This window comes from Musa acuminata, chromosome BXJ1-7 (assembly GCF_036884655.1).
Source record: "Musa acuminata AAA Group cultivar baxijiao chromosome BXJ1-7, Cavendish_Baxijiao_AAA, whole genome shotgun sequence".
NCBI classification, from domain to species: Eukaryota; Viridiplantae; Streptophyta; class Magnoliopsida; order Zingiberales; family Musaceae; genus Musa; species Musa acuminata.
This window is the reverse complement of record NC_088333.1, coordinates 32,760,660-32,782,694: the sequence shown is the minus strand read 5'-3', so window position 1 is coordinate 32,782,694 and position 22,035 is coordinate 32,760,660. Positions and strand designations below refer to the sequence as shown.

At 43.6% G+C, this 22,035-nt stretch overlaps 5 protein-coding genes across 7 annotated transcripts; all 5 read right to left on the bottom strand.

Moving 5' to 3' along the window:
• Nucleotides 1-362: 362 nt before the first annotated feature.
• On the bottom strand, nucleotides 363-2,120 carry LOC135679063 (protein ASPARTIC PROTEASE IN GUARD CELL 2-like). The gene has a single exon (XM_065192456.1). The coding sequence runs from the start codon at nucleotides 1,982-1,984 to the stop codon at nucleotides 590-592; it is 1,395 nt and encodes a 464-aa protein (XP_065048528.1). The 5' UTR covers nucleotides 1,985-2,120; the 3' UTR covers nucleotides 363-589.
• A 2,939-nt stretch (nucleotides 2,121-5,059) lies between these two features.
• Nucleotides 5,060-9,819, bottom strand: LOC103973209 (probable apyrase 7). 3 transcript variants are annotated; one of them, XM_018821344.2, is made up of 4 exons: nucleotides 9,514-9,819; nucleotides 6,570-8,578; nucleotides 5,780-6,099; nucleotides 5,060-5,681 (listed from the first exon to the last, which is right to left on the bottom strand). In XM_018821344.2, the coding sequence occupies exons 2-3, from the start codon at nucleotides 8,410-8,412 to the stop codon at nucleotides 5,804-5,806; spliced, it is 2,139 nt and encodes a 712-aa protein (XP_018676889.2). In that variant the 5' UTR covers nucleotides 8,413-8,578; nucleotides 9,514-9,819; the 3' UTR covers nucleotides 5,060-5,681; nucleotides 5,780-5,803. The 3 variants fall into 3 exon arrangements, with proteins under 3 accessions (XP_018676889.2, XP_009385986.2, XP_009385985.2); XM_009387711.3 differs by having other exon boundaries at nucleotides 5,060-5,596; XM_009387710.3 differs by having other exon boundaries at nucleotides 5,060-6,099.
• Nucleotides 9,820-10,274: 455 nt separating this feature from the next.
• On the bottom strand, nucleotides 10,275-11,808 carry LOC135679979 (high mobility group B protein 7-like). The gene is made up of 8 exons (XM_065193956.1): nucleotides 11,638-11,808; nucleotides 11,451-11,533; nucleotides 11,314-11,362; nucleotides 11,119-11,226; nucleotides 10,936-10,993; nucleotides 10,782-10,826; nucleotides 10,608-10,697; nucleotides 10,275-10,490 (listed from the first exon to the last, which is right to left on the bottom strand). The coding sequence occupies exons 1-8, from the start codon at nucleotides 11,745-11,747 to the stop codon at nucleotides 10,425-10,427; spliced, it is 609 nt and encodes a 202-aa protein (XP_065050028.1). The 5' UTR covers nucleotides 11,748-11,808; the 3' UTR covers nucleotides 10,275-10,424.
• A 1,247-nt stretch (nucleotides 11,809-13,055) lies between these two features.
• Nucleotides 13,056-14,778, bottom strand: LOC135679062 (uncharacterized). The gene has a single exon (XM_065192455.1). The coding sequence runs from the start codon at nucleotides 14,603-14,605 to the stop codon at nucleotides 13,304-13,306; it is 1,302 nt and encodes a 433-aa protein (XP_065048527.1). The 5' UTR covers nucleotides 14,606-14,778; the 3' UTR covers nucleotides 13,056-13,303.
• A 3,665-nt stretch (nucleotides 14,779-18,443) lies between these two features.
• LOC103973222 (NDR1/HIN1-like protein 6) lies at nucleotides 18,444-19,317 on the bottom strand. The gene has a single exon (XM_065193955.1). The coding sequence runs from the start codon at nucleotides 19,315-19,317 to the stop codon at nucleotides 18,565-18,567; it is 753 nt and encodes a 250-aa protein (XP_065050027.1). The 3' UTR covers nucleotides 18,444-18,564.
• Between the last annotated feature and the right edge of the window lie 2,718 nt (nucleotides 19,318-22,035).

The window sequence follows — 22,035 nt, the reverse complement described above, 5'->3', positions numbered from 1 at the left end:
CAGGCAGAGGGATAGATTCCCAGTTGCAAAGTTCCAGCCTTCAATGATGGCTCTCCAGAAGAGCCACTGAGGGGCAGAAGAAAGCAGTGTTTGAATATACCCAGTCATCCTGGGGAGACGAAACCCCAAGTCCATCCATGACTTTGTCCTCTCTTTGCTTTCAGGGATTCCTCCCTTTGTTCAGTGCCACCACTCCTTGCCCCTCTCGGTGGGCCTCCCCGCGCCCATGGAGGCAACCCAGAGGAGGAGCATGATGAACCAGACTCGTCAATGACAAAAAGGAAACCGCCGATCGAGTTGCTCCGAGTTTGGTCAAAGGCATCAACACCAAGATGGCATCATCGCATCCACCGCTTGGGCCCTCCTGCAAACTCGTAGCTTTTATTCGAGCAAGAGAACCATACAGAGTAACATGAGATGGTTTAGTTCCTCTTGTAGTTAACAGAGTCTGCAACAAGTAATCAACTCTGCTCTCTCTACTTACTGCTTCGAAGCCACTCGATATGTACATTATACTTGTGGCCTGCGTTCATGCAACCTAAGATACTACGCAGTCTCCAGGATTCATATCTATAGCTTACACAAGTACTTAGCAAGTGTTGGGTCCGAAGCCGACGAATCCATTGGCAGCATCAAACGTTATCTGAATCCCCTCCTGTTGGATGTTGCCCATGATGGAGAGGCCGGACGAGGAGGGTGCAAACGCGAAGCAGAACGTCGCCATGTCGTCCACCGGAATCAAGAAGTTCCGGGCGGGAAGCGTCAGTATCGTGCCGCCGGCGAAGTAGAACGACACCGTCGGCACACGCACGCTCTGGTACCCGAAAAGGCTGTAGCAGGTGTCGAAGATGGACACCCCGGGCGCCCGTGGCAGGCCCGCGGTGGCCGCCCCGAAGGCGTCGCGCAGCGCCGCGTAGGCCGCGTCTGGTAGTCTGGTGACCGCGGTGCCGGTGTCCATGACCACCCCGCCCTCCCCTTCCTCGGTTAGCTGGAACACGTCCTCGAGGACCGGCAGCCGTACCCCCCCGACGCCGAGGCCCAGCAGGCGCACGTAGTAGAAGCTGGGGGCGCGCAGGTTGCGGAGCAGCGGGACCCACACGGCGCCCACCGGGACGGCCGCCGTCCGGCCGAAGACAAGCGAGCCGGTGGGCGCGTCAGAGCCGCGGCTGACGAGGCAGTAGCTGAAGGCGCCGCCGGCCTGGCCGCCGAGCTGGCCTACGAAGGACATGGGCCCCCAGCCCAGGCCCAGAACTCCGGCGGCGCCCACGAAGAGGCCGCGGTTGCTGTGGCCGCACCCGATGGCCACGTCTCGGACGGCGCTCGTCCCGAAGGTCAGCGTCTCCAGCGCCAGGGTGCCCTTCGTGGAGGATCCGTCGCCGTAAGAGACGGCATACCGGCAGTCGCCCGCATGGCACCCGGCCGCCGCCGACGCGCCGGAGAGGAGGAGGCCGCAGATGGGAGAGCCGCACGCGACGCCCGCGAAGGACGCCGACTCCGCCGGGTCGAACACCGGCTCAGACTGCGCATAACACTGCGAGCACGGCCGGCATTGGATCCACACGATGTCGCTGCCGGAGTCGACGACCAAGTACTGGTCCCGCGGCGGCACGCCGACCCCGACGCGGACGAAGTACTCCCCGCTGCCTTCTTCCAAGCCGGAAACCACCTCGGAACCAAAGTCGTCCACATGGTATCTGGCGGTGGATAGGCGGCGCGTAAGGGTGACCACCCGCCGGGAGTCCCTCTCCAAGAGGCGGTCGAGGCGGTGACGATGGCCAGAGAAGTTACGGCCGGGGAGCGCGTCGCGGTGGAACAAGCTCAACGACAGCCTGTCATGGCCGTGGCCGAGTGGGGCGAGCTTCGCGGGACGGTGGCGGGCGCCGAAGGCGAGCTCGTGGGGTTTCACGACGTGAAAGTCGAGTGCGAGAGCCGCAAAGGGAGGCAAGAATAGTAGTTGGAGGACGAAGAAGGATGTCACCACCATCTCTTCCTGTTTAATGTAAGGAGGTGTCTGTGCGAGGAACGAGAGCGGCTTTTATGCTGTGTTAGTATGTGGGAGTGTGGAGGGATGGGTGGCTTCGACGTTTGGATTCGGTGTGTGTCTAATGGTTTGGGCTTTGCAGTTTCCAACTCGATTTGATGTGTTGTAGTTTTCACTTGGACTGCTTTTTGGCAAAAGCGGAGGATGGATGAGTGTTGGGTCGCTTAAAGCTGTGTGTGACCCACCTACATATGTAATCTTCTTCGTCTTCATCCATCCCTCGATAGGAATCTACACCGGCAATTTTGTTGCACATCTTTGACATTGTTTGTGATGACAGAGGGGTTATACCTTTAGTGATGTTACGGAGTTAGACCATGTCAAGGCGCCAAATCACTTGAACCGAGCAGGTTGAGCACGGTGAGGAGACAAAGCCAAGGACCACAGTCTGCTTTCCTCCTCTAGGATGTACACCACCTGTATGTGGAAAGGCCAATTAATGGCTTCACACTCAGCACGCTCTCATGCAAAAAAACAGACGACATAAAGAATACCATGCAAGCATTATGAGACGTGTGCATCAATCAGCAAGAAGATGGGACTTAAAATTCAACATTATTCATGTCACATAAAAAGAATAATGTTTCCCTTGAGAGACTTAAAAATAGGACCAGCAACAAGTCATGCAGGATTGATGAAATGTGTGGGATAATGAAATGGCTTCATACCATGCAAGCATTATGAAATGTGTGCATCAATCAATCAGCAAGAACATGGGCTTAAAATTAATAATGTTTCCCCTAAAATTAAACATTATTCATGTCACATAAAAAAGAACCAGCAGCAACAAGACATGCATGCAGGAGGATTGATGTAGGAGAACTGGAAGTTTACAATGCATTTTTATTAGGAGTGATGTAGGAGAACAGTGTGCTTGTTGTTTTAATAAGATGATGGGCATGACAGTGATGAAGCTAGAAATGCATGCTTCATTTGTTTACTAGTGAAAACAACTCATGCTGACATTAAACAATTCAATCTTTTTAGGTAAATGAGTGACGTTGGTGGTTAAAAAGCCTAGATCACAAACCTGTGACTGGGTTGGCACCTGAATGATGATTCTTGTTGTTGTCCCTTCCTTATCTGTTGTTTATTTGAAGCTAGGATGAGTGTAGCAGCCACTGTGGAAGTGGGAGGAGTTGGAAGTGATTGAGCACCAAGACTGAATATATGTGAATCCACACAGCAGCAGCAGCATTATTAGCTGCATCATTGTAAAGGCTATCTCCTTTATTAGTTCCTGCAATTGCCCACGTTTGCTCACAAGTCCCACAGCAATGGAACAGCCACTGCCAACTTCATCATACATTTTTCCTTTGAACAAATATAGCATTCAAAATCAAAGTAGCTTCCTCAAGCAAAAAGAGCGAAGCAATTATATAACCATGTTGCGTGAAATAATTCACCTGCATGCATACTTGGTGAAGTATCTGGTGGAGGAGATACTGAGCACAGCAAACCCTCTTCCTTGTTCCTAAGGAAAAATATCACAATGGAAACTTTAGAAAGCTGCTTTCACATTAATAGGAGAAAAGAGTTAAATCTTGAAAGCAACTTAATTAACCAAAATAGATTACATTAGTCACCCAACACAACCATCAACACTAAACAACTGAGAGCAGAAAGGATACGACAAGAACAAGATCTAGTGCCACAAGAAAAATGATCACAAAGTGGAGATGTCACCAAGGAGAAGAATGGAGATTGGGAGGCAGTGGGCTGTGCAACAACACTCCAATAATTGAGGCATTCGAACAAGAGAGAGAGAGAGAGAGAGAGAGAGCAGCATTTAGTTTTAAACAAGTACAAACTTTTCTTCTTGTAAGAGACAGATGTCTCATGAACTAATGCTATCTTACAGCTACTGCTATGCCTATTACCTACACGCTTAAAAAAGATCAGTGATGGAACTTTTGGTTTAGAAGCAGATAGGAGCACCAAGTCTTTGTCAGATGAATCTTTGAGGATCTTTGGAGGAGAATGATGATTAATAAAAGGTTGAGGATGGACAAGTTGCAACCTATAAATGTGTTGCTAAGGAACAAGATTTGACATAGTTATTATAGCCAACAAAAGATTTATGTAGTGAACAATTTAGCATCTTTTTCCTTTCTGGAAGAATGATATTTATGATTGTTTTAATGACATAGGATGATGAGAAAGATGTTGATAAAAAAAGCCTCAGGAATAGCAATTTTTTGAGAACCTGTTATTCCTAACATGAGAATTCAATTACAAATGAAATGAAATGAATTATTAAAGCATCAGCTTCCAAAGAGATTCAATAGGTCAAGCAAGCATAACAATCAACAGCAAGAATTCAAATTCTAGGGCAACAAGTAGATCTGACCTAGAGTGAAGAGCAAAAAAGGTAAAAAAAATAAAAAATAAAGGAAAAGGTTGACCTGCTTCTTGTGATTGTGTATGGCAACAATGTTCTGCAAAGAATACCTGACATCAACAAAAAACTGTAGATAAACAGCAGCTGCATCGTAACAATGTATATTTAAATAAGCCATGAATTGATTTGGGTGTTGTACAAAGTAATTCCTTCAACACAGCCAGGAGCACAGGGTTTTTAGGACCAGTGACTTGCTGGACTGTCAAACCAATTGGGAGATCTCGTGATACATATAAGATAACTGCACCTTATCTCAACAAGGCCTCACATGGATGCAAAAGGAAAGCAGATATTGCAAGATCAGTTCATGATGACTGCAATAGTTCATTGGCTGTTCAACCTTCTTTTGTTTTGTTTGCCAACCGAATCTAGAACCTCGGACTACTTCTCCATCGTCCAAAATGCAGTTGAAGCAGAGATACTCATTTACATCACTCCATTACATGGAAAGCTTGGCAGTTGAGAAACAAAGATAGATCTCTCCTCTTACTTAACTTCACCCAAGTATACTTCCAATTTGACACAACCTAGCAGTAAGCGAGTTTCTAAAGTGAGGAAATCTCTTTAATTTTGCTGATCTGCAGAAATCTCATAATTTTTTATTGCAAACAAGATAGTTTACTCGAAATGGAAAACTTGCACTATTCAATTTATCATCATTGGCTTGATCCACAGTCTTGCACATACTATTCAATACACTTATTCGACAAAATGAAAATGTTCTAGCTAACAAACTCTTGCTGCAATATCAGCAAGCACAATATTCTCAGCTATAACTGGTATTACATTTTTTTCTACAAAAAGAAAAAGAATAAATAATACAATTGCAAAGTATCAGAAAAGCTGAAGAATAAAGCCCAACTGATGGAACATGATCTCCACCTCATGCTTGTTGTTTCGGGTGAACAAATCGAGTATACTTTCAGATTGAATCAAATACCAATTAAATTCATGTTAAAAGACATTATAATAGGAGCAAAATACTACTCCACTGTGATATAAAACCTGAAAAGAATGAGGATCCATCCAATTGGAGCTCCAACAAGCTAGAAACAAAGTGGGATTGCGGTCCAAGAACCTGGCTAAAGGCGGATTGACGAATGTTGCAAGTTGATAAATCATTATAGAGATCTTGATCTGTTGCATCTGAATCCCTGCTTCAGAAGAAGCACTCAATACACTTAAAGGTACAGCACTCAGTAGGCAAAGTGTACCAGCATTTTGAAAATTAGTTAAATCCTAGAGATAATCAGAATTTTTTTACTGAAGGTGCTCCATATGGGGAAAGGCAACGTACTATAGAAAAGTAGCACAGGAAAAAAAATACAAGATTGTACCAGATCTATAGTTGAACATGTAGGTCAAACCTTCACCATGTGGGCTTCCGCCAATGAAGAGCTAAGGTCTTCTCTTGACTGAGATCTCCGGCTAGAAAGTGTTGCCTGGCCCCGGTGAGGAGGTCGGAAGGATCCAGCTCCATTGCCAAACTGCATTTGGCCTACAATACCAGATGAATGACTATGAGATGCAACCAAGGGATGCACAGAAGATTCACCAAGCTGTATGCTGCTGCCTCCCAAGACATGTCCCATGCTAAATGGCTGCTGCTCAGAACCACCAATGGTAGGACTGAGTGGTGTTTTTATCCTTCCATCACCTATAACATTAAAGAAAATGAATTGAAGACTCCAAATTCTATTTTTCGTGCTTGTCATGAAAGACTAGCTATGTTCCAATAAATTATGAATTAACCAAATTTGACCAATCAGATCGCCTAATATTACATTCTTTAAAAAAAAGGCAGAAGATCAAAATAGATCCATGTTTCTTAACTTGTACACCAACCAACATTAAGTATTAGTTGTCGGGATAATTACAGCACAATCATTGTTCATTTTAAAATAATCCATCACTCGGGTTCCAAAATAAATGAGATAGAAAACAGTGTAATATCTATTCTACAAAGTGGCAAGCAAGGAAAACTATGTCACGGATATAGTCAAGAGAAGCCAACATCATATCTAGATTATGAACAGCTAAAAGTAACTATGCTCCAGATAGATAAAAAAGGTGACTTTTGTGGCTCAAGTAAAGACAACCAAAACTACCAACAATAGAGAAGCTTACCTGAGACAATAGGACTCCACCGCTGGAACTTGAAAGGAGAAGGGATATTAAGAACAGAGTTTGTCACACTGTTATGCCTGAAAAGTGGGAGAAATGATCTTCGAGAAAATCTTGGCATCCAATTGCTAACACATGATAGTGCACAACAAAGTAGAATAAGTGAGATCAAAAGTACTGCTAGAAGAATAGCTGGATGAATGTCTGTTTGTACTATCTTATAGGCTTGTGGTTCAACCTTACTGGACAATGTTTGTCCAGCCTCCAATATGGCTACACCCAGCGTCCAAGTAATACTACCAGAACCAACAATCACCTGACTATCTTTAATTTGCAGCCCATTTCTCAAAAGAGATGCAACATAAGGAGCCCTAAAGCAATATTGTTCAATAAAAGGTTGTGGTGCAACACTATTCTTAGCAACTTGCCATGTTTTACCACAAAATTCCTGGCCCCTTTTTAGTACATCTCTAAGAGAAGCCTCAGAAGACAAGTTAAAAAATCGAAAAACCACATAGAAACCTGACATGGCATAAAATTTCCCACGTGGATGAGGCAAACCATCACTGAGAGCACAAGGTTTATGTTTACAGTCAACTCCAGAACTAAAGTTAGACCATGCAGACAGATCAACTGTTAATTTTGCAAGTGCACTACATTCCTCCCATTGAGGAGCACCAAGTAGTTCAACAATTGTTCCAGTCCGCCGTTTGCTCATGGTTTTACCTCCGATCAAAGGGCTTCCTTCTAGGTTAACTGAAGTGCAACGAGAACAGGCATATTCCTCCATATAGCCAGTATTTAAGCAAGGATGTTTAAGCTGCAATTTCTTCTCGTTAATAAAATCAGCTGATGTACCCACAAGTTTTCTGAAGAGATGGGCGACAGATTTGTCAAATGCATCATTTAATCCATATCCTGACAGAGAATAAGCACTAAGATGGTGACTAGCAGATGAAATTCTCAAATTTATACTTGTATCATCATGTATGGGTGTCTCTGTCTCAAAAGTAACTTGCAATGATGAACCACCTAGATCAAGTGAACCATATGTTTTTCCAGCTGGCAAGGAACCTAATAAACCCATATGGTAGTTAAGAGCTATCCACCCATAATACGCTTCCTCCATGCCAGATATAATCTTGACCCAATCTCTCCTGCATAAAAATGATGAATTCTTCAAAATGGTCCATGCCTTGTCCAGAAGCCACTCTGAATCAGAACTAGGTAACCTGCGAACTCCAGCTGTAGCATATAGAAACAGAGATGTACCTTTGTGAGCATGTTTTGGTATTTGTTTCTCAGCCCACTGCAGCAGTGGCTGCAAAGAACCCCTTAAGCCAGATTCATTATGAACAAGCTTATCAAAACCAGGCTCTGTTTCCATACGGTGATAAGCTCGGCCACTCTGTGCACTAGGATTCCTTTGAGGACCTTCAGGTAAAGATTTTAATGCAATAGGAAAATTTTGAATGCCATCATTTTGGTCAATAGACCACTTATAAACATAAACCCGAGTGCCAGTACTACCACTATCAAGTATAATGTAATACTGAGATGCTTCACGTGACAAAAATGTATGGAGGTATACAGAACATAGCAAGATCAATAAGAACAAAAATAGCAATGCAATAACACCTATAGTTGCCCGTACACATTCCTCCCGTTTAGTTGGAGTTGTTGGGGAGGACTTCTCCTTTGAAAAGCTTGATGCTACATGTTCCTTTTGAAGAGCACAAAGAGGCTCTGCATGTCCATAATTCCTATAATTTTCAAGGTCATCCGCCTCCCTTGAATTCAGTTTAGAGAATGATTTCAGATCTTGGAGAGACAATGAAAGCCGCATGATGTTTTCCCCTTCAAGAGATCGAGCAATATAGTATGACTTGTTTTAGCAGGACAATGGATGCAGTACTGCAGTGCTGTTAAATATTATTTGGCTCCAGTTTTGTCACCACCACCAGAAAAATCTGAGGAAGCAATTTGGAGCTTCACCATAAATGATTACATACCTGAAAATGTACTTGTTATACATTACTATGATTTTCAAAATAAAAAATTCGATCAATAAGAACAAGATAAAAGCAAGCATCAAATCAGAAGCTATGCAGCAGAAATATACATCCCTGTTTTGATCAATTGTCCTGTTAAGGAACCAGTGAATTTCATTCTACCTGTTTTCCAACCCAATTAGCCAAAGATATCCCAAACCTCACTCGAGTACACAAACCACTCGCGAAACCAAATAACAAGTATCCTCATCCAGCTTAAGAGGATCAGATAAGCACAAAACCTAAACAATTGTCATCCCTGTCATCTTATATGAAAATTTAATCAAAATTAGGTAGATCTGATCAAGCTTAATCAGAAGTGACCAGTTTTGATCAATACAATGCAATTTGATAGGCTAAAATAAGGGGAAAAGTGAAAAGAGGGCACAAAAGGAAGGGGAAGTAGAAAAAGAAGAGAGAAATCGAGATGAAAAAAATCTAGAAAAAAAACTTAATAATTATGATTATGAAACAAAGGAGATATTGCTACTAATGTGTTTGTTATTGGCCATCACCATCATATTTGTGGTCTACCACCGTTGTTGTAATGTCCATCATCTACCATGGGTACACAGAAAGGAAAGCATATCGAATGAGAGAAAAATATCCCTTACTATTAATGCAATAGTAATATACTGCATTAATATGCATACACATTATAACTAATTTTTATTATATATATAATTTATTTCATTATGTATGCCCCCCCTTTTTTGTTTTAATCTTTTATGTTTCAATTTCATCCTCCTCCTCCCACACTAAGTGCGACAACATTAGAGTAACTCTACACAGCAGATCTAACGGACAAGAAGTAATTGAGAGGTGACCAAAAACCAAAGTTTGGTCACAAATCTAGCACAAGAGGTGCAATGATGATTTTGGATTTATCCAAGTACCTTGGGGATCTATATTTGGAAGGATCTCGAGGGAGCACTGGAGATCGGTGGCGGCGGCGAAGGCAACTCGGAAATGGCGGAGATCCACGGCAGTGGCGCAGAGATCAAGTGAGGAGGTGCGATGGGAGGAGTGGGCAGAGATCGGAGAGGGAGAGCCGATCAGAGGAGAGGGCGGAATTACACCCAATCTGTAGGGAGGCGGCGATCGAAGAACCGATAGAGACGAGATCGGCCGGGGAGCAATCGCCCCGTGAAGTTGGTAGAGATGCGGATTTGGAGAGAGAGAGAGAGAGAGAGAGAACGGGTCCCAGAAGACATGTTTTTATTACGACTTATTTTAATTTTTCGAGCAAACTTTTTTTTCCACACGCAATTTCCACACCCCGCCAAACTATGTGACAACGATGGATTGGGTCAACCAATTAGTTACTGTGTTTGACCGGGTGCCTCGGCACGCGGGTGCACGAAGTGACACGTCCTTTTTTTAATTTAAACCCAAAGAGACCAATTTCTCCACTCGGGCTAAGCCAACGGCTCTTTTTTGGGCTCTACGCGGATCATAATCCACATTGAACTCGACCATGAACCAGCTCGTGGGATCCGATTGCTACTAGACTCGATGGATCGGATCTGACCTCAGACCGAATTGGATCCTACCGGCGTCGTACGAAGTAGATCGTAATCAAATTACATAAGAGTTCGCCGTGTTTGATATCTGTTTAGAATCGGATGGATCCTAATTTTAATATGATAAAATTTTAATTTGCATAAGCAAAATATGGATTCAGAATATATAATCTTCAAAATTACAGCCTTCAAAACTAACTGTTTCTTGAGTTCAACATGGGAGGCAATCAGTTGCCAAAGAAAGCCAAAACCATCTAACTAATTTAAATTTACACAAAGGAGAATCAAATCTTTCCTTCGGCCTCATTTTCTTCTTCTACCTCTTCTTCCTTGGATGATCCTTCTTTTTCCTATCAAATGAAAGAAGCAATAAGTTGGCAATCCAGTAAAAAGAAACAAAAAAAAAACATGTTAATGCATATTGCATGGAATGTGATAGAACTAAAGTTGATGAACAGTCTAATCACCTCTTCCTCATCTTCCTGATCGTGTTTCTCTACAGCTTTTGTATACTCTTCTTTGAGTTCTGCTGCTCGTACGATGTAAGGTTTCTTTTCCTGATTTTAGACAATAAGAATTTAAGTATAAGTCCAGCCATGAATAATATCACATATAACTCAAAATAGGCCACAAACACTCACTTCATCTGACATGGTCTTCCACTTCTCACCGCCTTCCTTAGACACCTGTTTCATCCCAGTTAAAATGGCAGCAAGGGGAAACAAAATAAATCAAAGAACCTCCTTTGGGAAACAAACATTAAAAATGATACACACTAAGATGATTGCTTTTTACCACAGCTACACTCTTGTTGTCAGGATTAGCCTCCTTGAATGTCTTCCTAAAATCTTCCCTAAAGTTTCAAAACAGAGGCTTGAATTAATCAATGTTCAACAAGTGGAGGGGGGGAGGACCATTTTTTCCAGTGAAGTGCTTCAAATGCATAAAATGGTTCAAGTGATACATTGAAACACTTACATAAAGAGGAAGAAGGCAGTGGCTGGTCGCTTGGGGGCACTGGAGTCTTTGGACTTCTTCCCCTTCTTTGCCTTCCTCTCCTTACCTTCAGAGGAAACCGCCCTTTTTCTGCAATTACAAAGAATTGGAACGTGAAGAAGCAAAACTAAATGAGGATGTACTAATCGACTGAGGGTATCGTGTATAAGAATTTACTTCTCCACGGGCTTCTTGGCCTCGACTGCTTTCTCGACAACCTGAGACTCTGTTGTGGCAAACGCAAACAGAAAAGGGCATAAGAGATCATACATAAAATTCTAAATCATCAATCACTGGTAGGCGAAAGATACTACCAAGAGTCATCCTGATTTTGGAATCAAGGCTGCAGCTATGCATGTCGATGAGGACGACAGCAACATCCTTTTTGCATGCCTCACTTCGATTGAATCACAGAGAAAAGGTAAATTTTGATGCCGTTGACGAAGAGGTTAGATGGTGTCAGAATCCAAATACAGCAGAAGAGGAAGTAAAGGATCATACCATCTGGTGAAGGCGCTCCCGTCCCTTGCGCGCTTCAGTGTGCTGGCAGTCTCCGCCTCCACCCTCTTCCGCGGTCTCGGAGGGTTGGACCTTGATGAACTCCTTCCCATTGATAGACCACGCGAGAGAGAGCGATCGAGAGAGGGATTGGAAATGAAGGGGCGAGAGCAAGATTGGAGAGAACGAGAATGAGGGGCAATATAAAGGGGGAGTTAAGCGGGAGGAGAGAGGAGTTCGAGATTCGCGCGCTGATTTCGTTTCGAGTGTTCGCGGGAGAAGGGCGGAAATTTTAGCGGCACGGGTCGTGGAATTGGGTTGATTCGAGTTTTGCTTAGCTCTTTCATGGCCGTCGATTGTCGCATCGGACGGCTGAAGTGAATGTGAATGCCGCGAAGCAAATCGAACTGAGCGCGCGCGCTGTAACTCAATTAGACACCCGGTCGTACCCGGTCCATCACATGGTAAACCAATTAGATATACCCGGTCCAATCAGATACCTTAGCATGGTTTGATGAAGGCCGTGAAGCGCATTCTCTCAAAGGGGTCGGTCTTTTCTTCCCGTCGACGAAACACCAAATCGACGAACAAGCATCCCAAACTCGACGAGGAGACATCCGGAGCATGTAAGTGTTATTGTAGACCCTCCTCCTCTTCCTTTGATCAAACTCTTCTTTCTTGATAGTTGTATTCCTGCATCTCGATTACATATGGTAGCGATCTCATGACATTGATCGTAGGCGAATGAATGCCTTCAAGAACCAACCAAGGCATATTGATTCCCGCAGTCACAACCCCAGATTAGCCCTAAATCTTACGATGAAAATTTCCGGCTGCTAGTTCGTAGTTGATGACCGATATGCTGCATCTTGTTGTGCTTTAAGGTAAGGTTCAGGATGTTTCTTTTATTCTCTTCATTTTAGGGTTTTCTTATTATCTTACATAGATCGGCTGATTATAATCGCTTCGGTTAAAATTTGTTTCGAGCACTTGATCGGAAGACGAAAGATGAAATCTTTGTCATATTTCACCATTCATATGTCCTCTTGAAGTCCCAACGTTTTCCGCAATCAGTGCCTGGGTGTGTAGAACTGGGTCTTTTGTGGTACTTTTTATGGAAAGCACGTAATTGAATTCAACACGATAATTAGATTGTTCTACAAATATATCTTTGATTTCTTTACCACATATTTTTGGGAACCGTCGTCTATTGACATGACTTCAAGGCCCGCTGTTTTCCCTCTTTCCTCGAGGAGGAGGAGGAGGAGGAGGAGTCTTGTCTATTTATTGTCCAGTTGCATCCAAGCATTCATAAACTTCCAAAGATTTCGATCCAGTAAATTATTTGTGCATCATTTCTCCGATTGGTATATGATTTTGTCATCAGAATCAATACATTAACCAGATGGAACCTTCCTTCATCAGTTTAACAACAGCCATAAAACTTTGTCATTATGGTAAAATAAATACGATGCATGCTGATTAGGCTTGCAGTAACTTTGTGTTGTTAATATCCAACATTTATTCTTCTATTGATAGAAGCCAACAACAGTACCTTAGCCAGTTGGAATCTTTTATCTGCCAGTCACTGTAAGATCTCAAACATCTGCACATCGTAGTATTAAACCAGTTGTTTTCTCAAGGCATATGGGGGAAATTGAGCCAAGTTTCATTTGACGAGACCCAGATTGAGGATCCCCCATGAAGTCTGGGGCCATGACCTCTCCTCTGCCTTTGTCAGCAGCACTCTCCCCCAAGCCACCCACCCCTCCCAAGACATCCTCTTGTCCCAGCTGCTCCCCCACTCCAGTATCAGCTTCAGCCCCTTCTCCGCCTCCCACTCGGCCTCCTCATACTTGCCCAGGTTCAGATACACCTGCCCCAGCACCAGGTGAGGCTCCCCCACGAATGGGTTCTTCTCACAGCTTTCAATTAGTAGCTTCTTCACCCTCTCCCACCCCTGCTCCTCCTCTCCGCCAGAACACACAGCATCCCAGTACAAGTCCCTTGCCAGTATCTGCTCCTTTGCGGCCAGAAGCTTGGTGCAGTTGTCGAACACCGGCGGGATGACCAGCTCAATCTCTTCGTCCCTTTCGCTGCTACACAGAGCTTCTCCGCCTTGCCCTGCTCTTTTCCTCTCCTCCATGTAGATCTCCTCCTCTCTGGCTATGAGCGAATACAAGGCGCCCATCTTGGAGATGGAGTTGAGCCACAGGCCTGGCTTCCCTTGGCCCGGCCACAGCGTCGACCAGCTGTTCCCGTGGAAGGTCAGCCGGCCGTCGTCGTTGTCGAAGAGCTTGTCTTGGAAGTCGAATAGCTGGTCGGCGAAGTCGGCCATGGTCATCAGGAGGAAAGTGGCCACCAGCCTTCGCGACAGCGGCACGTCCTCCCCGGTCCTTATGTGCCTGACCTTTATCCCTTCTGGCGGGAGAAGCGTGCGGAGCTTTGCCCGCCACGGTTCGGTGGGGTCGGAGGCGCCGCCCTCCCTGGCCTGGCGGAGGGAGTCCTCGGAGAGCGCGAGGTGGTTGGCGAGCTCGGCGTCGGAGTAGTGGAAGAGGAGGTCGTCGTGGATGAGCGGCTGGCGTGGAACGATGCAGAAGAGGTGGATGAGGCGTTCGGCGGGGATGCCGACGAGGTCGCGGACGCGGTCGCGGCCGGTGCCGGGGTCGAAGATGGCGAGGTTGACGTAGGAATTGGAGTAAGCGGAGTGGAAGAGGCCGCAGCGGGCGACGGCGTCGGGGACGCACCAGAGCTTGAGAGCACGGTAGACGTCGGAAAGGTGAGCAAGGAAGGTGCTGTGCTTGTGCCAGCACTCACCGGCGCCGACAGAGCGGAGGACTGCGAGGAGGGAGGGGAGGGAAGGGTCGACGCGCTCGAGCTCGCCGCGCAGGAACGGGCGGGCGGCGTGGAGCAGAGCAGGCAATTCCCGCTTGGGTTGGGAGGAGGAAGAGTGCGAGTTGCCGGACGGCATGATTGGGGAGCCCGTACCAACCGATCTTCTGGTGGGATGGGTGGAGGATGAGCGTACCCCCAAAGTAAACGCTAGAGGCTGCGGAGACGAGAGATACAGAGAGAGAGAGAGAGAGAGAGGAGGGGGATAAGGACGAGAGGAGGGAGTCGAAACTGTCGGTGTTATTCGTTCCAATCTGTTTGCAGCACGTTAGCGAGATTCGTTCCCAGCTGTGCCCGCATGAAACGGAATAGCCACATGTCCTCTCAACGAATGCACTCGCGGCTACAACAGACGACATTAAAAATTAGTATTTACCACCGCAAATTGGTCTTTATATGTATATATATTCTTGTAAAATTCAAATTTATAGATATAAAACTGTTTAATATTAAATCAGTTGGCCATTGAATCGATGAAGATAATAAAAGGCATAAGATCATATTAAGTTAGAAATTTGATTGTTCTAATTGGATGATGGCTTTTATTACATGTTTTTTTTTTTTTGTTGATGTCTTAAGGGGAGTTTTTACGATGAGGTTTTAAGATTATTGCATGCACAAATGTGCATTGATGTCGATAATAGTTTTATATATTTCTTAATCTAAGTATAATTATATTATATTGAATTTGGAAAACATACGATAGATACGATATAATCGATAATGTTTGAGGAGAATTATCATATTAGTCACATATGTTATTTCCCTATTAGATGATAAAATTTTTAAAAATATTTTTTTTGTAAAGGTTAAATTAATAAATATGAGAATGGATCCTAGAATTTTACTATCAATAATTAAACTTTTCTCAGTTAAATCAGATGATATTTTCAGAATTTATTGCCTTTAGATTCATTGTAGTATTATTAGTTAATGCACTCAGCATGCATGTTGAGTCGTGCTCATTTGGAGTGTTTTATGTAATTTAGTAAATAGCAGTCATTAATTTGATTACAACCAAATGATAGACACATATATAAACAAGTGGATAAATTATACTGATATCTTGATTCTTAATTGACCAGGGATTTAGGACTCTTATTTATAGAGCCTAGAAATACCTCAGAGGTTACCATAAAAAGGGTATAGTCCAAAATGTAAATATCAAAAGAAAATTTAAAATTTAAAAAATTAAATCGAATAAAAGTAAAGCTATGGTCCTCCAGACATTTTGCCCGCCAGTATCATTGTTGACGGTGTAAAAGTCGTCGTCTTCTCAAACGATGGCATCAAAGACATAATTGCATGAAAAGGTATTCTTCTACTGATAGCTTTATATGAGTTTAGGCGATTTGTACCTTTTTCTTCATCAATCTTTCACCCACTCTTGATGACCATATCAAAACCATGTTCTCTCATTTCTTAGATGATTCTCATTAATGAATAATTTTGAAGACGTGAAGGCGTCAGCTATCTTTATGTTGAATCCGTCCATGTCAATTTAAGAAGCTGGACTTTCGTGTCAGCCTTACCCAATTATCGTGCAGGCATCATCTTATTTTTGTACTAATGGGTCCCGCAAACATGATTGGATCAACTAAAAGACAGGGTTAGGTATGCAGGGGCGGCTACGGTTCACGTGTTACCCTTGCTTCCCGCTTGACCTTGTATATGTTATGCTTCCATCATTAGCATGGCGGAGGCCCGTTTTGGCTTCCTTAGCCGATGGTTTAACATCAAGTTAGAACGGTATTATATATATATATATATATATATATACAACTATTTGCTGTTGATTCGGAACCATCCGACGATTTTTTCTATGTTTGTCTCAGTTCAATTTTAATTAATTATTTATTTGTCTAACTTTTAGGGTATGAAATTTTATAAGATTATATCGACTGTGTTCTAATGAATGTTCCTTCGAATGTTAACTTGATCGAAGATTTGACGGATTTAGATGAAGCTTGGGAGCAATGTTTAAGAGTGATGAAGAATACACTTGGAAAGTTTTGGGCTCTCTAGATCATTATTTGTGTGATCGACATTGATATGGGGGGAATTGGATGTCTGTTCTAGGCTTAATCACGTTTGTGTTACATCAAATATGAGAGACAATCATGCCTTATTGATTCATTTGATCTTATCATTGTGGTCTAGCTATTCGTTAGGCATGATCATATGAGGTATCGGCGACGTATTGCTTATGTTGATCAATGAGATATTTCTTCATAGCTAACGTGGTGGTGACAATTATCATACAATAAGTATATCATTAGTTACTGTTGGTGAACAAATGTGCTGTGGCTGATGAGTCAGTACGGCTTGGTCCAAGGGTCAATGTCGGGAGTTTTCTGCCGGTTGAGTTGGATGTCGAGGTCGATCGGGCCCTCACGACAGGGTGCTGATAAGCATTCCTTGGTGTGTTGATCCTGATGCTATATATGTCGTGCTACGTCTCTCTTTCTCCGGGGTGGTTAGTAGCTTGTCTTCGTGAGATGGCTATATTTTTCTATAAAAATGGCCCTCGTTGGGATCTCCCGACGAGGCCCCTCCGACGAGCAAGTCAGTAGAGTGATCAATTGATTTTTTCCTCCCCCCCTTTTTTCTTGGATCAGGTCGGGGTTATTTATACCTGCGTGCGGGAATTGGTCGGGCCTTGGTCCGTCATGGTCGTTGACTCTAGGGGCTGAACAATTTTTTTGACAATGTGACGTCTTCGGGGGTACTTGAGTGACGTTAGACGGCACCGCTCCTAGCCCTTGGGGTGGTCATGTTGCATAGTTATATCGCTGGAGCTTGACGTGGCATGCACCCTGTGGTTCTAGAGGCGTACGATGTTGCGTCGGTCTGTAACGTTTGTCGGTGGTTCACATAGGACCAAAATACACCCTGATAGGAGTAAAAACAAATAAGACATGACGCACCGGATTTGACGTAACACCGCCCCATATCAGCCACCCCCAAACGGCACACCGCACCAAGAGACGAGCATTAATACCAGCGTAACGCGCACCCTCACCGACCATACTCGCACGACCTCATCATGCTGACCCCGCACGATCGGACAGGGCAGGGGAAGGCATCGACCAAGGCTTGCCATACCCTACGGCAACTCGGCCTTACCGCGCAATGCCCACAACGGCAACGGACGCGATCAGGTGTACGGCCCTGCCCCGGCAGGATGGCGCGTCAGGTAACATCGAGCTCACCTATAAATACCCTCGGGCTCCAAGCAGGCAGGGTAAGCGGAAAAACTCACGATTCCATCTAAGACTCCCCTCTTCATTTCTAACTTGATCGTCGGAGGGGTCGGGTCGAATCACCGACCCGACCAGTGTGCAGGTACTCGGCTAAAGCCGACCCGACCCGGCGACGTGGAGCACTTCAGCCTGATTCCCCGTGACCGATCACCCCGAGGATCCCGAGAGGAGCTTCACCTGATCCTGGCCGCTCGGACCCTCGAACCAGCCGTATCGACCCCGAGGTAACAGCTAAAAAAGTTACTTGCCGTAACACACCCTATAAGTTATATTCTTTGGTTATTCACTTGTTGGATAAACAAAGTCAATTAACCCCACATATTATACAGTCAATTATCAGACCATAAATATATCATTAGTTACATTCCTCGGTTATTCACTTGTTGGATAAATAAAGTCAATTAGCCCCACATATTATAAGGTAATTATTATACCATAAGTATATCATTAGTTATATTCCTTGGTTATCTGCTTGTATAATATATATATATATATATATATATATATATATATATATATATATATATATATATATATGCATGATTCTTTTAGCATCTACGACGTGTTTCTTTCTAATGCCAAACAAAGACACGAAATAAGTTTCTAACAGCCAAAGAATCAAACATGCTATAGAAATCCTATAAACTTTTCCGCTAAATGAACATGATGTGGCATTCGATCATGATCTGATGATACCATGATACAAAGAAAGGAACAATATTGAACCGCTCACCGTCCATTTCAGATGAAGACGAAGGAGAAGAAAAGGTGGAACTCAACGCTTTAGCTTAAACTGGCAGCTGTTGGACCTGACGCTGATATCGTCGCTGGTGCTCAAACTGTTCACCACCAGATCGCACCTGATTTGGAAGGTCATCTTCCACAGCTTCATCTTCCCAACCCTCACGCTCACCGGCACATCGCCTCGAACGGTTAATGGTATCTTCCCCGTCTGCTGCTGCTGCTGCAGCAGTTCCGCCAGCAGCTCACTCCCCATCCGCGTTTCTCCCGTGAGCAACACGTGCACCACCGTGGTGTTCCGGTGGCCCTGGTAGAACGCCGGGAAGCTGCCGGTGCAGAGCCTCTCGCCCGCGTACCAAGCGCTCAGGTCGCTGCCGTCCCTGTAGTAGATCCCGATCTCCTTGTTGGGGTTCCTCGCCGTGACCGTCACGTCGAACGTGGCGTCGACGATCATGTCGCTGCGGACGGAAAAGTCGGAGACGCGGAGGCGGTCGACGGAGTACTTGGGGATCTTGGGGTCGAACACCACGTAGAGAACACCGGTGGTGGCGGAGACGACGAGGACGAGGAGGACGATGGCGAGGAGAGTGCAGCACAGACACCTGCAGCAACAGCAGCAGAAGCTCCTCCTCTTCTTCTTTGGTGGCCTCGAGGGGGCTACCTGGATGGTGGGCCGTTCGCCGGTGCTATCGCTCTTCTCCAACGCTGCTAAGCTGGGAGGAGCCGGTGGTGCTGACGGCAGTGGAGCTTCGACGTCCACCGGATGGATCCTCTGTTGCTCGGCCATGTCTCCACCTTCGAGTGTTGGGCAGCCGATACGATCGGATTGCAGCTCGAAGTCGTCCTTCAGATATGTCTCCGCGGATGATGGGCTTCGGATAGGTACACATCTACACGATGAATGGAGTTAGCGGATTATTTAGGATTCTTGTTCGTGACGCTGTTGGAAACTATGTTAAATTTTATATTTAATTAAAAATATAATTTTGAGAATTAAAAAATTAATTTAATAGTATTTATTGGTTGGAAATTGATCTACAAAGTTTGATAAAATAGGAGGTTCAATAAATTGATCCATACTCACAAGCCAAATATTTGTTGAGAGAGAAGACAACTCATCTCTCTCTCTCTCTCTCTCTCTCTCTCTCTATATATATATATATATATATATATATATATATTCTTTAAATTAAAAAAAAAAAAAAAAAAACACTGTCATCAAGTTTGAAAATGATGCAAGTATAACACAAAAAAGAAAAAACTTGCTTTGCATCAAAATTTCAATGCTTATAGGGAATGAATGGCAGACTGACCCTATCAGTATGCCTCATAGAACCCACCCGAGGCTATTACTTCAGCATCTGACCTTCGCCAAGGGATTCAATATACAGATCAAGTGCTTCCCAGGCAAGCAGGCTCGATCAAAAGGCTACTGCAGTGTGTCCTCCTCCTTTAACAGGTCGCATAAATAAATCCAGTGCTTTAACATGGTGGCCTGCCATGAACATTAATTGAGCAGCTTTTGGACGATGGAATTAAACATAACAAAATAACACCACTTCATCTTGATAATCTTCCATTTGGGTGACCAGTAACTTAAAAGAAGCTTTTTAAGTTTTTTTTATTGTTAAAACGTACATTGAAATATTTGTTAACATATTCAGCTTGAGATTATGGTTATCCAATCATCGGATCATGAATTAGAATCATGCATCTATCCTCTTTCTTAATGTTTAGTTAAAAATATTTATGTAATATCCCTTTTTATTTGGCATTTTCGAGCTTGACTGACTTATTCTTAAGACATATATTAGACCATTTCTAAGAGAAATAAGAATAAGAGAGACTTATTCTTATTTGGGCTTGTCGAGTAAGATTTATAAAACGATATAATAAATTTATTAAGATATAACATCTCTCTTATAGATAAATTGGTTGGGTTTGATGGGTGTGAGTGTAAGAGAAGGTAATATCATCTTTTTTTATTAGGGTTAATTATATATTATCTTTTTTTAGTTGGACCTCTTAACATCTCAATTTTTAGAGTTAAAAATTTATATTAAAATTTTTATAGCAATAAAAATAAAATATTTAATTTTATGTATCATAATACTATCGATTTTATCGACCAAATATACCTTGTATAGAAATAACACGAAAATAATAGATAAAAAAGGTAATTTCAATATCTTAGTTACGTTTTCAATAGTGACAGACAATAGCACTATTGGGGGCTATGGGTGATTGTTGTAGATGAATAGAGAGAGCGACTATGAAAGGTGAGACAAAGAGAGAAGAGGAAGATAACGATGCAGATGTCGACGCTTTGTATCTACGTCGGCACTAATGCAAATGTAGAGTGGCAAAAAGGTTACTTGACAAATACATCGATTTCGACACAAATGAAAAGCGATGAAAAAGCTACTCAGCATCTGCATTAACGTCGATGTAGTTGTCGAACAGCATCGACATAGATGTAGAGCGTTAGTATCTGCATCGTTCTCTTTCTCTTTTTCCTTCTTCTTTCTTCCCGTTGTTGCTCTCCCTTCTCCTCCCTTTGCAAGAAGTTACAAAAGTCCCCAACGTTCTCACTAACCATTGTATCATTCTCATCGATTACAACCGTAATAGTCACTCGCGGTCTCTAGCAGCACCCTCATTCTGTTGAATCTCAGATTTTGATGATAAAATTAATTGATAAATTTACAATCTAATCCATATTTTGAGAAAAGTGATATAAAACTAACTGATCAAGTTGGGCTAGAATTAAAGATCAGGTATCAGGCCAGAAGAATTGGATAATGTGTCAAGAATAGATGTTGTGGAAGTCAACATGCCGGTGGATCGAGCGATACGCCGAAGGTTCGGAGGATGCACCGGAAGTTCACCGAGAGTTGGGATGAACAAATGGCATACCAAACAATTGAGATTTCATGATTTGTAATTGTTTAAGTCTTACTTATCATAGTTAGGTATTAAATTAAGTTTTTTTTTGTATAACTCTACTAATTCAATTAGGGACCAATTAGGCTTGAATCAAGGCTAAGTGGGCCTACTGGATGGCTCATTAAGTGACATGGAGCTAGGTCAGGCGATGGCATCGCCTGAGGCTCGGTCTCCGAGGCAATGTCTAGGTGATACCATCGCCCAAACTAGCGATAATACCACCTAGTTCCGAGCGGTGGTACCGCCCAGATAGGTGGTTGTTACCACCCAAACATAGTCTTTTAGGCTGTGTCAAGCGGTCATACCGTTTAGACTGGTGAAAGTACTGACAGGTCTAGTGGTGGAATCGCTTGAAGCTCAATCTCCCAGGTAGTGTCTAAGCGATACCACCACCCAAACTAGCGATAGTACCGCCTAGTGCCGAGCGGTGGTACTGCCCAGATAGGTGGTGATACCACTCAAACATAATCTTCTAAGCTGTGTCAAGCAGTTATATCGCTTAGACTAGTGAAATTACCGCCAGAGTAGGGTTGTCAAGCGATAGTACCACCCAATACTA

Bases quoted from the DNA above. Each gene is read 5' to 3' on its own strand.
- LOC103973209 (XM_009387710.3), bottom strand. From the start codon at position 8,412: ATGCGGCTTTCATTGTCTCTCCAAGATCTGAAATCATTCTCTAAACTG. The intron at 6,100-6,569 runs GTAAGCTTCTCT...TTAATGTTATAG, and splicing joins GTGGAGTCCTATTGTCTCAG to GTGATGGAAGGATAAAAACA.
- LOC135679062 (XM_065192455.1), bottom strand. From the start codon at position 14,605: ATGCCGTCCGGCAACTCGCACTCTTCCTCCTCCCAACCCAAGCGGGAA.
- LOC135679979 (XM_065193956.1), bottom strand. From the start codon at position 11,747: ATGGGAAGGAGTTCATCAAGGTCCAACCCTCCGAGACCGCGGAAGAGG. The intron at 11,534-11,637 runs GTATGATCCTTT...ATTCAATCGAAG, and splicing joins GGGAGCGCCTTCACCAGATG to TGAGGCATGCAAAAAGGATG. The intron at 11,227-11,313 runs GTAAATTCTTAT...TTGTAATTGCAG, and splicing joins GCCAAGAAGCCCGTGGAGAA to AAAAAGGGCGGTTTCCTCTG.
- LOC103973222 (XM_065193955.1), bottom strand. From the start codon at position 19,317: ATGGCCGAGCAACAGAGGATCCATCCGGTGGACGTCGAAGCTCCACTG.
- LOC135679063 (XM_065192456.1), bottom strand. From the start codon at position 1,984: ATGGTGGTGACATCCTTCTTCGTCCTCCAACTACTATTCTTGCCTCCC.